At 40.0% G+C, this 15,430-nt stretch overlaps 1 protein-coding gene across 2 annotated transcripts in view; it reads right to left on the bottom strand.

Moving 5' to 3' along the window:
• Positions 1-10,011: 10,011 nt before the first annotated feature.
• The window catches only part of ntm (neurotrimin), a 480,892-nt gene continuing 475,473 nt past the window's right edge, over positions 10,012-15,430 (bottom strand). For both annotated transcript variants that reach the window (XM_068721275.1, XM_068721274.1), the window contains one exon: positions 10,012-15,174. In XM_068721275.1, coding sequence (XP_068577376.1) covers positions 15,074-15,174 — 101 coding nt within the window. In that variant the 3' untranslated portion in view covers positions 10,012-15,073. The remainder of the gene's footprint in view (positions 15,175-15,430) is intronic.

Raw genomic sequence — 15,430 nt, 5'->3', positions numbered from 1 at the left:
TCACCGCTCTCTGGATATATTCATCTTGCATTTTATGTGAACAGTGTTAAATTATGCACTGATAAAAGATAGCCAATGTGGTTGTGAACTTCATCTGCATTTTTGTAATATGATGAATAGAATTTTCTTCCAGTTAAATTCAAATCCATGTCAGGGTTTAATTTATTTCTTCAAATCAGTGGGTAACTGTGTATTGTCCAGCGTATTCACATTTTCTTTTGGGTTGAATTTTCAAGGGTCCACCCTCTTTAAAGCATTCAACTCCTGTTTTAGAATTTAAAAGCCAGAGAAGGATGGAATACAGCTCGGCTCCAAGAGCGACGGCAGAACATCCAGCTGCATCAGCCTGACCAAACGCCACCGAAAGCTGAGTCGACCGCCGCAGGAGGAGAGCCTGGATGGAAGCTAAGCTAACCCAGCTAGGACCTAACGCTACTCCACCACCTAGTCTGCTCCTGGCTGAAGTCCGGTCGCATGATAACCCAGGATAACCCAGCGACAGGAGGTCGATGACTGTACAGAGACCTAGGTCAATGAGAGTTTGTCAAAACATCGCCAAACTTGTTGGATATTTTTGATTAAGCTGTTGAATGATGTCCCAAAATGCCAAGAAGAATGAAACTAGCCAAACCATCAACCAGGCGTAGGGAAGGTTCTGTTTCACTATTCTGTAAATTATGATGCGAGACATAAAGACACTTGTTTTGACTGATTTTACATTTTGAGATTGAGTGCACGCTATCAAGTAATATTAAGTTACGGTTGATCAACTGTCGTTCTCAGCAAACATGTCATTGGTTACACACTCCTGCAGATTCCTGCTCTACAACATCAGGAGGATTCTCCTCTTCCTCACTGATGAGACGGCGCAGGTTCTCATCCAGGCTCTCGTCATCTCTCGCCTGGACTACTGCAACTCTTTACTTGCCGGAGCCCCGGCGTCGGTCATCAGACCTCTGGAGCTTGTCCAGAAAGCTGCAGCTCGTCTGGCGTTCAATCGCCCCAAGTTCTCCCACACAACTTCCTTCCTCCGTTCTCTACACTGGCTACCTGTAAGAGCTCACATCCAGTTTAAGACTCTGGTGCTAGCCTACAGGGCAGTGAAAGGAACAGCTCCTTCCTATCCCCAGGCCATGGTCAAGCCTTACACCCCCGCCCGACCACTTCGCTCTGCTGCCTCGGGGCGATTGGTTGCCCCGTCGCTCAGAGGTCCCGGCGGCCGATCGACCCGGTCACGGCTGTTTTCTGTCCTGGCCCCACAGTGGTGGAATGAACTTCCCACTGATGTCAGGACAGCAGAGTCGCTGCCCATCTTTCATCAGGCTGAAGACTCACCTCTTCAAGAAGTGCTACCCTGAGCCTTCCACTCAGCACTTATTGTATTCATACTAGTTTGTTGCACTTATTGTATTCATATTAATTTATTTCTGCACTGTACTTTTGCTTTGCTTCATGCTCTTAGATGCTTGTTTGGAAAAAGAGATGCACTTATGACTTCTGGTGACCAGTAGTTCTCTTGAATACCTATGTTGAACACACTCGCTTTGCATTTGCACTACAGCGGAGGGATGTCTTCACCCCCCTGTGCAGGAGATGGAGAATGTAGTGTCCCTTGTTCAGAAGAGCATTCACTATGTTGTTTAAACTAAGTTCTGTTAATTATGTTGTAGATTTTAGTGCAATTATGTTTAGTTTATACATTTATTCTGATTTGTCACTTTTGCTTGATTTTGTTACCCATCCTAATTATTGTACATACTTTGGGTGAATAAAATCCCTATGTTTTCCACTTTACCTGCTCTCCCAGCTTTATGTGTACTCTGGTCCCTCACATATGGTGGCAGCGGTGGGATCTGCAGTAGGAGGTGCAGGAGAAGTGTTTGTCTTTTTTTTTCTGCTCTCTCTTCCTTTTGTCTTTTGTGAACATGAAGACGGCCCGAGGAGCTTGCTCCACTCGAGAGCAGCAGGAGTTGAAGGAACAGTCTGGTGCTGAAGTGGAAGGGGTGGAAGGGTGTTCTGATTTTGCTGCAGCCTATTTGGATGATTCACAGGTACACTGTCTGCCTTACACAGTATAGAAATGTTGTTTATAGGAATGACTCATCAGATGTTTTGTATTTATGTATCAACAATAAATACATTTTGAGTTTATTAGTGTACAAGACTTGACGTCAATGAATGAATCAAAAACACAAAATTAAAGATGGAAATGTGGTCATTACACAAATAATTTAGCTTTTATTTCATTGAACTTAAATTCAATTTCAATGTTATTAGCATTCAAGTGGTTTCCCTATTATGATTACTTTCTTTTAATTTCTTTAAAAAATGTTAAGGTTATCACATGCATGTTCTAATAAGGTCAATTGTCCGAGTCAACAGTGTGAACTATGTAACCTTCTTGGCATGTTTGTCTATCTAAGTCGTATTCATAAAAAAGGATATGCAACAATCAAATCAAGGACTAAACATGATTTGAGTAGAGCATAGTTTTAGGTGGTTTAGTTTTTATTCTGTTCTCTTGAGGTGTAATTTTAAAGATTCAGTCAAAGAAGTTCATAAGAGGTACTGCAAATAATTTACTTTTGCAATACTATTTGCAACACAGTATTCACCCTGATTTAAAAAAGAATTTAGTGTTAGAAATTCGCAAAAGTATTCAAGTTACATTTTTTATCCTGTGATTTCATATCAGTTGTGTCACATTGGTCCACATGTTGGTTTCCAATAAATGGTATGCAGCGATAAAGATATAAATGCTTATTCTAACCAAGGTAATATAAGAATAGAGTAAAACGCAGTTTGTACCATATGTAATATATATATATATATATATATATATATATATATATATATATATCTTCCTGCAGTTTCTTCTGTTCCCTGACACAAAAGCAGCAATGCTGTGATGATAATAATGATCTATATGTATCATCTTGAGTTCCAAACAGCCTGCAGCAGAAATGTTTCTTCCTTCAATAAATCATGAAGTAGCTAAAGGCTCTCAGGCAGCAGTTATTCTCTTACAACCACGTCATTATAAGTCGTAACTCCCATTTACAAACTTGATTCAGATGCCTACGACTCTCACTTTGTTGTACCTTCAGACACCCATGGTTTCTCTTGAAAACTAGTCATATAAACTTGTAAAGATGCAGATGATTTTTATAAAACAAAAACCTCCTCTTAAGAAGGAAGGAGACGATTCGTTAATATTCCTTCAGACACTGAAACCTTATTACAGGCTGGATGTTCCTTAATTCAAAAAGAGGAATGGGATAAATCATGCTTTTTAATAACAGATCTTAAAGTGAACAAAACTGGTCTGTACAGTATAAATAGTAAATTAGTTCTCTAAAGTACACCTAAATGTCTTATCTTTGTAACTTGACCCCATATTCAGGCCTATACTTCATTTTATTTTTTAGCTTCTTAACACCCGCATTAACATTGTTGATGCTCGACAGCACGGTAAGAAGGGCTCGCTTCCTCAGTGAGTGACATGTGGAAATGTAAAAGCATCTAATTGTGAATCTGGAAAATGACGTTTCATCTGCATTTGCGTGGAGGAAGCTGCAGTCTGGTTTCCTTTCGGCACAGATGTTATTGTCTTTGGTTTTGATAAGCGGCGCGCTCTTCCTCCTCACTTCTTCTCCACTCCTCTCAGCTACAGCACACACAGTCCTGTGAGACAATCAGGCCAATCACAAGATGTTTACCAGCCATTAAGAGCTGCTGGTCGCCTCAATGACAGTGGAGTGGAGAGAGAAATCAACAACTTTTGGAGACAGATCCTTAATTGTTCATTTTTCTCCATTTTGACATTAATTAGGTTGAAATATAATGGGGGGAGGGGGGAGATGGCTCCAACTGGGAGTTAGAAGGTAGACGGCGAGACTTTTCTCCAGTGCTTAAATGTCCATCATGGGCCTCTAAGTGGGTGTTGTAGACAACACAAATACTGTACCAACTGTCTGACAGTTAGCATTAACAGACTGGTTGTTCTAACACCATGGGTTTATTTAATCAAGTAATGAATGTTCATGTCCAACAAAATAAATTCATATACTGTCAATCTACAAAAATATAGCTGCTGCCTGGATTAAAGGCAGGTTTTTTTTTTCATGTTAGAAGTTACCTTAGATGATTGATCAATGGATGATTGCACCAACACGGCACAAGACTTTGACACCAGAGACTGGAGTTCATCTCCTGCATCCTGCCTGTGATTAGGTTTATGTTGAGGCTACTAAAACACTTGATATTGGAAAGGTGGTGGTTTTGGTTATGTTCTATTTTGTTCTTCGAGTCAGCTAGACTTTTTAATACATGAGCTATAATCGTTCCTTACATTAACCGGGCTTTGGCTGGAGCAGTTATTTAAATAAATTCATTAAAACACATCGTCAGCGGACTGTTGCAGATTTGATAAATATGCATTTACTTTTGTTAGTAAATACTAGCATTTAGCATATTTTTCATTTTGAACATAAGACATATATCAACAACAACTGGATAGAGTGATAGTCTGTTATGGATATCCATGGTGTCCACGTGATGAGTCCTATGGTGACCTTTCCTCCAGTGGACCAGCCAACTGACACAAACTAAGATATTATGATGTATTCTGTCTTTTGATTACTGTTACAGCTTCCTTTGTAAGTCCACTACTGGTTAAGTCCTGGTGATATTTTGTTACACCTTCATATTTTTCTCTGCAGTGGCAGAACACTGATGGTTCTGCATCAAGATGTTGACATCAGCAGCAATGCCAAGCAACTTATAATAATCTAAATTTGTATCAATATCACAATTTTTTAACATGATTAGTCCTTTATTTTAGTGACCAAAATAAATGTCATTGCATTTTTACATTTAAATCAATAGAGCACTGCTTTCACTCCTATGCTGTGTTACAGTCCTGCTAATTGACAATATTTACATAAAAAGGACGTAAAATAAGGTTCTTCATCACCTGAATGCACTGCATGTATGTTTGCTCTCTGTTGTATACAAGCAAAAGGGTAAAACAGAATACTACTGTACACATTAAGGAAAGTTTAGTTTTTTCACGGTCTGTTGCGGTAGAGTGCACAGGCAACAGCGTGACGGCTCCCCAAAAGTGAAGCCGAAACAAACCTGGATCGCCCCCTGGTGGCTTTCTGTTTAGGAAGTGCTTTGCTATACAGCGGATGTTATATGAGGGGAACACACATTTTAAACATTAATATTGCAGTTGATCATGTTGGTTGAATCGTTGGACCCTATAGAGGAGGCTGAGTCATATTTCTCCATGTCTCAACAACAGACTCACATCCTCAGGCTGTGGTCCAGACCACCACCATCTGTAAGGAGACCAATCCATTAGGTCAATCATTCTGCAACTGGTGGCCCATAGAGTTCAGTGAAAGTAATGACATACTTATGAGTGAACTGTCGGAACTGGCAACATTTCTGACTGCTAAAATGAAACGATCCTTATGGCTATGGAGCATAACCAAAGAAATGATTGATCTTTGGTTCATTATTTTCCCAAAAGATCCATGTAAAAGTGATGTGCTCTCTGTTGGGCCTCGGGAGGATATAGCTTTGTAAAACATTTAAAATATATAACTGTGCAGTAAACAAACAGCACACAAAGCTGGCCCTAGATTGTTGACTGAGGAGGGTACTATTGGAAACTAAGTAGCCTGCAGGATTGTTGACTTTGATCTGAACTATGATTCATAAAATGTACTTGCCTGAACTCACAAATAGCACACTTGTTGGACAGACTTTTGAGAGTGAAAAGTTGAATCACTCTCTAGTTCTTTAACTTCACTTCGGCATGAAGGATGCTTTTGTTTTTATAAACGTTCTGAACAGATAACACATATTAACACATATCTATAGTGTTCTGTTTGTAATGCTAGCAGCATCGCTCTTGGAAAGGCGATGTCATTCTATCAGTAGGTCAGTCCACCACTTTATTCCAGAGTTTTGGATGGATTGCCATGATATTTAAAGACATCCAAGGTTCCCAGAGGAGGAATCCTAATTTTGATGATTCCCTGACTTTTCATCTAGCACCACCATGAGATTCACATTTGTAGCTTTGAGTAAAATCTCTCAACAACTGTTCAATCAGGAGAGACAAGTTAAATGAAGAAAAGATAATTGTGTATAATTAACAGATGATACGTGATGATATAGTCTTGACAGGGTCTTGTGCTTGGACTCTACAGGGAGATTTGTAATGGAGGGACGTCTGCCCTGAGCAGCAGCCAGATAAATCTGCAAAAAGGAAAAATGAAACCATAGCCTAACATTCCGCTCAAAAGAATGTTTACTTACCAAGAGGGAATGAAACGGGTCACAAATGATCGATGAGGCACAACAAGGAGCATGACAGAAACTTGGGGTTAAATACACCCGAGGGTCCCCCATTTGGACGCAGAGTACATCAAAACTTAGAGAGTTTTGTGTTAAAAGTAACTGGCAGAGAACCCACGAAGAACGAATATAATGATGTTATAGTTCTGCAGAAACCTCAGCGTCCTGGGAACAACATGAACTAGGTCACTTCTACATGAGACAAACACATCTCCCATCAGCCAAGCAAACAAATAACAAAATATCATAAATCATACTCGATATGACTGGGACAGACCGGAGAAAAAGGCTGCTACACTCCGTTAGCAACGTGCTACCTACGAACATGCAGCATGAAAAAGCACGAGCGCCTGACGGAGATTACGGACATAGTTTCCATTTCTCTCCCCGGTAAACCATCGCAGAGATATTCAGCTTCGAACACAAAAAGTCACACAGCTTTCATCGAATATTGTACTTACTTTTGGTCGAATCTCAGCGAAAAAATGGAATATCTCCGTACTTCCAACGCATGTTTGTCCAGCTGCTGGTGCTCCGTGTGAATCCGTTCGATTCGTGTCTCTCCGACACTCCTCGGATTCTTGGGAGGGTTGGAAGCTCAGCAAATCAGATTTCAGAGCTGGACCTTTTTGAGCTTTATTGGCTAATAGTGCTGTCAATCATCTAGCTTTCAATTCCAGGCAATTCTATTGGCTCCTACGGTTCGAAGGATGTCTCAATGGTGAAAATCGGAGAAGGGGGGGCTGAGATACAGCCCTGAACAGAGAGTCGAAGCAGGATTTGACCTTAAACTAAATAACTAAAAAGGGCATAGAAAGAGCTTAAAACACTCAAAAAAGGTCCAATCTTCGGTCTATTGATTCAATGAACATCAGGAGTGATACATAGAAGTGATATAGAGTGTTTTTGAATTTTAAAAATACTTTTTTATTCAAATATTGGAGTATTTGATCAGTTTTCTAATTTGAAATGCTCTATATTTCATAAATGTTTCACTGTATCTATGTATAGCTGTGTATATAGAGCCTATATCAGTTGTTCTAAGAGCCCAGCATATTAAAAGTCTTGGATACCCATACTTTCCAAAAAACAATACCCTAAAAGTGCTGTTTTTCAAGATCGAGCTTTTGAGTTTTCCAAGTTCTGCTGTGTTCCATCCTTATCTTATGTGAACCAGTAACATGTATTCTGATAGTTCCATGATTTTTCTCATCTCAAAAATATATAAAAAAAGTTTTTTTTTTTTTATATTTTTTTATTTTTTTATTTTTTTTTATACAATTAATTAGGTATTTCTTATCTTTATTCGAGCTGAGGCCTGCAAATAGGCCTCGTTTTTAAAAGGTTTTAAGTGATTAGAATCTAGCATCTAAAACTCCTGACGATATTCGGCGTGCATGGATAGTTTGTGAGTTTAGCCGGAGACTGCATGGTGCTGATCAGGTTGTTACTTGCACAGAGTGACCCGGAGTAACCGGTGAGATTCCAAAGCAGGGAATGAGAGGAAGAAGATGCATTCTCTGCTGAGAAAGTGGACGTCGGCGTGCTCCTACAAATGAGACTGGAAAAAGGTAATGTGGATATTCGCTAAATGCGAGCGTGTGTAACAGCAACCTGAACGTCATGGAGGGGTGCTGAAGGTAGAGCATACGTGAACGTACTGAAGGTAGAGAGACAATCATATTTAAAAGAGACAGCAGCAAGATGATAGGCTAATGATGTCATTGTTTCATTGTGCTATTGGATAGAAGAGACCTGCTGATCTAAACAGCTGACATCATGACTGACAGCCTCGAACAATGACAGCAAGGAAATAATGAGTGAGCATGCGTGAGGAATGAAATAAACTACGGGCCTAAGCATGCAAGAGTGTAGTCTTCCTGACTGAACTTATGCTACAGCTTAATTTAAATGGATCTAAATGAAATTTGGTAAGCATTCATGTTTCCCTCTGGATAAATTATCACATTGCTCACTGACTTGTCCCCAAGTTCCAAAAGCAGGTCCAAATATTATTTTTTTTCAAATGCTGTCCTTTAAGACTTACCGGTTACAAAAAAAGCATGCACCAACACTTGAAGTGAAAGACATCACTGTCCTGTTTATGTTTTGTCCCCACCGGAGCATGATACGTTAGTATTATCAACAAGCAGAACGTGTTTCTTAAAATTGTAGTCACTTGAAACAGATTTTCTAAATGTTTGTTCATCGCACCACTGCTGTTATGGTAAGGCAATGTTACACTGTACATCATAACGTTGTGATTCTTATATTTTCTGCTTACTTTAACGGCCACCTGTAAATCAGGCTTAAGTCAAGGCTCTGTCCTATCAGATTTTGGAATGTCAACAATGGATTCCAATGCAATTGCCCCAATCAGTGGATTCGCTTGTGGAAACTAAGAACATTTATAGTACTTTAACAAAGTAACATTTTGTGGAGCTGTTAACTAGTTACAAAACACTGACTGTGCTGTAACGGAACAGAGAAACTGAGAGTACAATGTGGGGGAAGCTTTTTTGCACCATCCCATTAAATGTAGCCTGACTGAACAAAACTAGCGCCAATCAACGGAAGCCTCTTCAAAAGCCAATAGGTCACCGAGCTTGAAGCTCCACTTCTGTTTGCAGGATGGACTGGATTTCGCTGTGCCTTTTTCTGGTTCAAACAAGTACTGAGTTTGCAGCATCCAAATATTCTAGATCAAAACATGCTTGGTGCGAACACACCCTTTCTTTGCTGCGATTCTTACCAGATGGTGTTGGTTTCAGTGTTTTGTGGTCAGCTGTCTCCCTTGAATGCTCAGTTTTATTGTTCTTTAGTGACAAAAAGTCCAAACATGTTTAGTAGTATTAGTAGTAGTACAGAGCAATACTGCCACCGAAATGCAGTTAATCATCTTGGAATGGCCTGACATTGTGCAAGTGTATGTTAGCTTTGATTTGGGGACACTGGCCTTTAACATAAGGCATTCTTTATCTTTCAAACACTATATTCAGTCTCTGGTGTATTGAGCAACTCTCAGCTGCAGAGAGCAGATGTTTGCATTAATTAAATATTTGTCAAGTCTGAAGTACAACAGTGTGGTACCAACTGCAAAGACATTTTTCTGTCGCTGCTTAATAAAAATGCAATAAAAAGCCCCAAACCTGAAATACTCTACATATCATAGACATGCTTTATATTATTATTCACAAGCACCAATGCCATCGACAATTAACAGTGGGAACCTCCAGATTCTTGTTGCATGTATCATCTATACAGCGAATGAATAAGAATAGGAAATAGCTTCTGCGTACAGCTACAGCAGAGAAAGAGAGAGACACCATCACAAAGCTATGGCAGACCTCCTGCTGCGGGTGTACATAATTAATGTACCAGAACCCTTAAAAAATACACTGTGTTCAGGTTTAAAGACACACTGGTGTCATTTGGAGAACTGCAGTTAACAGTTGTTGGTAATGTAGCGGACAGACCATAATGAGCTCAGTCCAAGGTCAGAACTTCTGAGGGATCAAACAATCAATAGGGTTGTCTTGTTCCTGGATAAATGCTGCTGTGGGCAATACAAGCAGGAAAAACTCCAACAATATATGCACAACACACAATCTTAAGATACAACATTTTATTATTGTCAGTCTTAAATATGAGCACACACTTTTCATCAAGAAAATACATATGAACCAACAATCCTTTACAATGCAGGGAGTCAAATAGCATGAGGTCCCCCTCCACTTGGAAACAATCCAATCTGAAGAGAGCCCTGTGAACTTGTAACCAGGCAAAGGGCAGAATCTTCTGTTTGTGAATCATTCAAAATAAACCCCAACAGATCATGAGTCTACTTCATGCGTCTGCTATGATAATCCCCCTGGCAGCTGAAGCAAAGGTTGGATTTCACATGTCTAACCAAAGTTCACATCCAAAAATGATCTCCAATGCAAAATACACAAATGTCACAAAACACCTAAAATGAATAGTACTATCTGATAGGTGCAATACAAGTCATGTTTCTTAACTGGTATCAAATATTCTTCAGAGACTGCTTTCTTGCCTTGCACATACTCTATGGAGACAAAAAAAAACAATACAGCCATAGCTGGGCCAGGTCGGAGCACGAGAGAGAATGAGTCCTGCAATCCTGCAGTCTTTAAACAGACAATGGAATTGGTCATATCGCCATACGTATGCAGCGCTACTACAGAAATATAAGCCTCCATGGGCTGTGATTCAGAATTGGCTGACTGGAGTCAGAGCAGGAGAAGTTAAGTGTATTCAGGCCTTCTTAGTGTTTCCTAGCTGAACTTTGGGGTTGGATCAGAAATATGTCCAAGATCGTCTTCCTTTGTTTGGTCTTATAAGTTTGGCTTGAACGGGGCTTGCAGAGTGTTTATCTTTAAAAAAAATTCATGCTTGGTGGGAGTTTAAAACGTTTATAGGAAACTGCAGTACGACTGTTGACAAAGAGAGAGAGCGATAGTAAATTATTCCCAATCATGACAGTTGCTCATTTCTCATAGAAACAGGTACGTCAACACTCTGTGTTCAGTTTGCCTGACCGTGATGCATGTCGTATGCAGCTGTGGGAAGCATACAGCACAGGGACAAACAATGTCACAGTTTAAACTTTATATTACTCTAACAGTTTCTTTGCATTAACAGGGTGTTAAAATCACCACACTGGGTGAGACTTATAGAATGGAGGATGAGTCCAGAACAACATGAAGGCCAACTGGGAGCTTATTAGAGTTTTCTCAACTATATGAGCCATAACATAGCAAATAGCTGTGTTACGCAACACAAAACTTCCCACTGTCTCACTAACTGAAATGTGATTGTGTTTGTTTAACTGCTCTGCGAGCCGGCTCGTCTAACCTTGAGGCTGCCAGTGCCCATAATGTAGAGAGCACACTGGTGCAAAGTAATGCAAAAGGCCTCAGGTCAGAAAACAATCCAAATGAGGCCTTTAAAGAAGCAGCCCGCATAGGTTTTCTCCACACGTCTTCTGTTGTTACACGTTTAGAACAGCAGGGATTTGAGAACAAGGAAATGAAGATGGTACTTTTCTGTTAGCTGCATGTGGCCAAGGCCAGAACTTCAGGAATAGGATCTAGCGTGATTTCCAGCCGTGATCTGACAGGTGCAGACTGTTTTCCATCTCCTCTGAAAAGGCAGAATACCTCATCCTCAGATCAGAGATCAGACCGCTCTGTGGCTCGATGTGGCTTCTTCGGCTGAGTGACCGCATATCTCATCAGAGCTCATAAACAATATGCTTGTTTGACATTGAGAACTGGCGGGGTTCCTCTTAATGATCATCTTAAGTCAGAATATTAATATGCACACTTTTGGATGGTAGTCTGTGATTCTCAGTACAGCCCCAACTCTGAATCGCTGCCATAGTAACCATATGGCATTGCTATTATTAGGTTGATTATTAGATGAAGTCAGCTAAACAGCAACCTCCTGACTGCTGGTTACATGTGAGGAAAACAAAACATTAATTTTCTTTTCATCTAGAGATATATTTTGACAGCAGCCCTGCTGGTTTAAATCTGCTCTAAAGGTACGCGCTTACATGGGTTTGTCCTCAGTGATAGTGTGCTTGGCTCCAGAAATTATAGTCTATTTGATATGACATCAAAAAACAATATGACACGTATTAAGGACAAAGGAAAGGAATGCAGCTGTCTGCGCCGTCCTTTCATGAACCTGTGGAGTGCTGTGATGCTCCTGGAGAAACAATACTGACGGTACAGCGGTGTGGCATTAGCGAGGGTGTGAACATTACAGCCCACTCAAATGCACACCCGTGAACACATGTAAATAAAATATTACTTTAAAGTGGTGATCGCTGCGTAGTTAAATAATCGGGCAACTTGCTGAGCAACTGCTCAGAGGTAGTAAAAATCAATGAGCAGTTTTTACGTGTGCTTGGCTGTCCTACAAAAGAAATAAACAAGAAACTGTCTTACTTCAGTACAATCTGGTGCATGTGTGTGTGTGTGTGTGTGTGTGTGTGTGTGTGTGTGTGTGTGTGAGAGAGAGAGAAAGAGAAGAAGTGAGGTGTGTGTGTGTTTTTGTTAAGTGATATTTCCAGACAGACTATTAAGCAAGGTGTTCAGCACATTTAGCTCCCTTTCCAACCATTGAAGGGAACTCAAAGCAGCGAGGCTGTGATTGTTTGTGCATATTGACAGCAACCACTTCATGCAAACTCCTCTGAAGGGACCCCAACGCGGACCTCCTTGGGAGGTGATCTGATTTCAGTTCGTCTTAAATGTGGTTAATCTTGTGGCAATACAGACGTGGGATCAGTGGTGCCATCCTTCCAGCCGGGAGGAATAATTACCATGTAATTTCCAAACATCACTGTGCTGGAGATGAATAATAGTCTGTGGCGTCTGTCTCCCTCTCTCTCCCTCTCATTGTCTTGTGTGTGAAAACAAAGCGTGATTAGCCCGTCAGATTCAGCTGATGATTACTCTGATCAATTTCAATAATGCTCCAATCTGCTTCATGCCGTTTTGATTTGGCTCTATTTTGACATTGAGGAGCACAAACCCTGTTGTCCCCAAGAGCCACAATGAGGCTAAATGAGTTAAAAAGACAAATTGAAGTGTGTGCACATGGATGAAAGACTACAACCCCACCAGAGCTGAGGCAAGCCAGGGGAAGAAGGTGAGTGTGAACAGAGCAGAGATCATTGGTTCTGCCGCGCATTCATTTAAAAATAACCACATGTGAAAACACTCAATCGGAGCCGAGGGATAATAAGAAGCGCACTAAACAGACACACACTAATTTGATGTAATTCGCTGTTCCTGTTTGATGTTGTGTTAATGGAATCCTGCAAAGCCTCTAGTGCTGCACACAGTCCAATGACGTGCAGTGCAGCCGGTAGACGGTTGTGTTTGTATGTTCACAAACACAACCGGGCACGATGTCTAAAAGAAAACCTTCCACATTGCAAAAAAAACAAACAGTAGCCTTTACACCAAAATGGTACGTTTTTGTTATCGTCACTCAGCTGTTTTTCGCTGCCGGGGCGAACCTGAGTGTGGCAGTTGGTGTAAATTGTTTGCCAACACAAGAGACTTGAAAAAGACAAATCGGCGGCTTTTAATTCTTGCCGATGTGTTGTGAGAGGTTTCTGATTGTTGCATAAAATCCTCACGCTCACAACTAAATAACGGAGGTTCGTCCTCTGTTTGCTGTGTGTCAAAACACCGCCGATCCTCTGTGTGCACTGATCCTCCTCTATGATAAAAACACACATATGATTTCTTAGTTTTCTAACATATCCTCTCCTCTCTGAAAACGTCAGCCGCATATGAAGCGATAAAAGCAGTTGTAATAATTTTTTTTTTTTTTACTCGGACCGATTACAATCGGCTTGCATTCTGTACAGCAAGCCTGCAATTCTTTTCTTTTCAATAAAAGCTGGGAATGTCATGTTCAGAATGAGCATAAACCACATACTGTACATTTTGGTTCAAAGGTGTGTGTTATTTTAGATTTCCCAATGACTCAACGTTAAACCCATATTAAAACATGTTTACCCTATTCTTTGTGGAAAGACAATAGTATGGAAACGGTGTCCATGTGTTTTGTTTGGTGTTAAGACTAGAAACAGAAATCCAATGAAGCATGGTGCTGTGTGAGCTGCTAGTCTTTGGGTTATTGGTGTCTAAATACATGCAACGGCTGTTTATTTTCTATTAACATGATGTGACTGAGTGGCCTCTGACCCTCCAGTGCTGGTTTTGCAACATGAACAGAAACATTTGCTCAAATAACTGTGTTGTGTAGAAATGGCATGGTGTTCAAACAAGTAGCAACAGTATGAATACATTTGCATTACTTAAGTCAGACGTTGACTCCACACAAGTGGAGCCGACTCTGCCTCCGTTTTTAACTACAGAATTATAACGTAAGTATTCTTGACACCATTTTTGTGTACAACTGTACTGGTACAGAAAAAAAAATACATAAAACTAGGATATTTGTCCTAAATAATTACAACTTCATATTTTCCCTTCTCAAAAATATTTAAAACTAAATATAACTAAAAAAAATAGAATTAAAAGATTAGCATAACACAACTGCAAGTATATCACTATATAACGCTGAGAACGGAAATACTTGAAGGTCAAAAACGATTCTGTTTCAACAACCAGACGGAATGATAATCATTACACATTAAAATATGACAATAGCAGGCGTTCAGCTTCAGGGTAACCTGAACTCCTCCTGCTTCACTGTCTCGGTTTGACTTTGAGGTATTTAACATTCACCTCTCATACTTGCTGTGAATTTGCCTTTTCCTGGAGTTGAGATGAAAACGCAATGGGGTTAAAAAATGAAGACAAATCAATTTGAATAAGAGACACAATTAAAAAATCTTTTTTTTCTCTCAGACATACTATAAGTAAAAAAGAGATAATCCAGACTAATATAATTTAGGGAGAACATTTCCAACATAATTCAATTAATGTGAAGCATTTGTTACATCCTACAAAAAAACAACAGAAACCTTTTGTTAAGTACTTATTTAGTGGGTCAACATCATTATGTAGCAGAATACTTCATGCACTCACTGTGCACCAGTTTATGGTTCCGGTTGAAAGAAAAAAAAACACACACACTCGCACACACACACACACACACACAAAATACTTGTGTTCAAATCCATTCCTCTTCAAATTCTGAGCAGGAACGGCAGAAGCACTAAGAAGAGGAGACAGGTGTGTGAGTGCACTCCCATCGCGCCGCCGCTGCCATCCTGAACTGCTCTCGGTCCTGACAGGAAAAGAAAAGCAAAACACTTGGGTAAGTTTCACCATTGAAGTATCTTTTTCCTCTTTGTGTGATCACTACTGGAGGTAAGTTATTAAATGAACTTCCTATCTTCCAGCAGGAGTCTAAAGGGGAATACTGAGATGTTAGCATTTGTGAAAACACTGTATTTTGTACAGTTTGCCTGTAGTTTCTACATGCAAACCAGTGTACATAATTAGTGATTATAGTTATCACAGTGATTACTGTGTATTGTTTA

This window comes from Cebidichthys violaceus, unplaced genomic scaffold, assembly GCF_023349555.1.
Source record: "Cebidichthys violaceus isolate CVI_PGR_0920_01 unplaced genomic scaffold, fCebVio1.0.p SCAF_27, whole genome shotgun sequence".
Classification (NCBI taxonomy): domain Eukaryota; kingdom Metazoa; phylum Chordata; class Actinopteri; order Perciformes; family Stichaeidae; genus Cebidichthys; species Cebidichthys violaceus.
The sequence above is the reverse complement of the archived record's forward strand: the minus strand, read 5'-3'. Positions and strand labels throughout refer to the sequence as shown.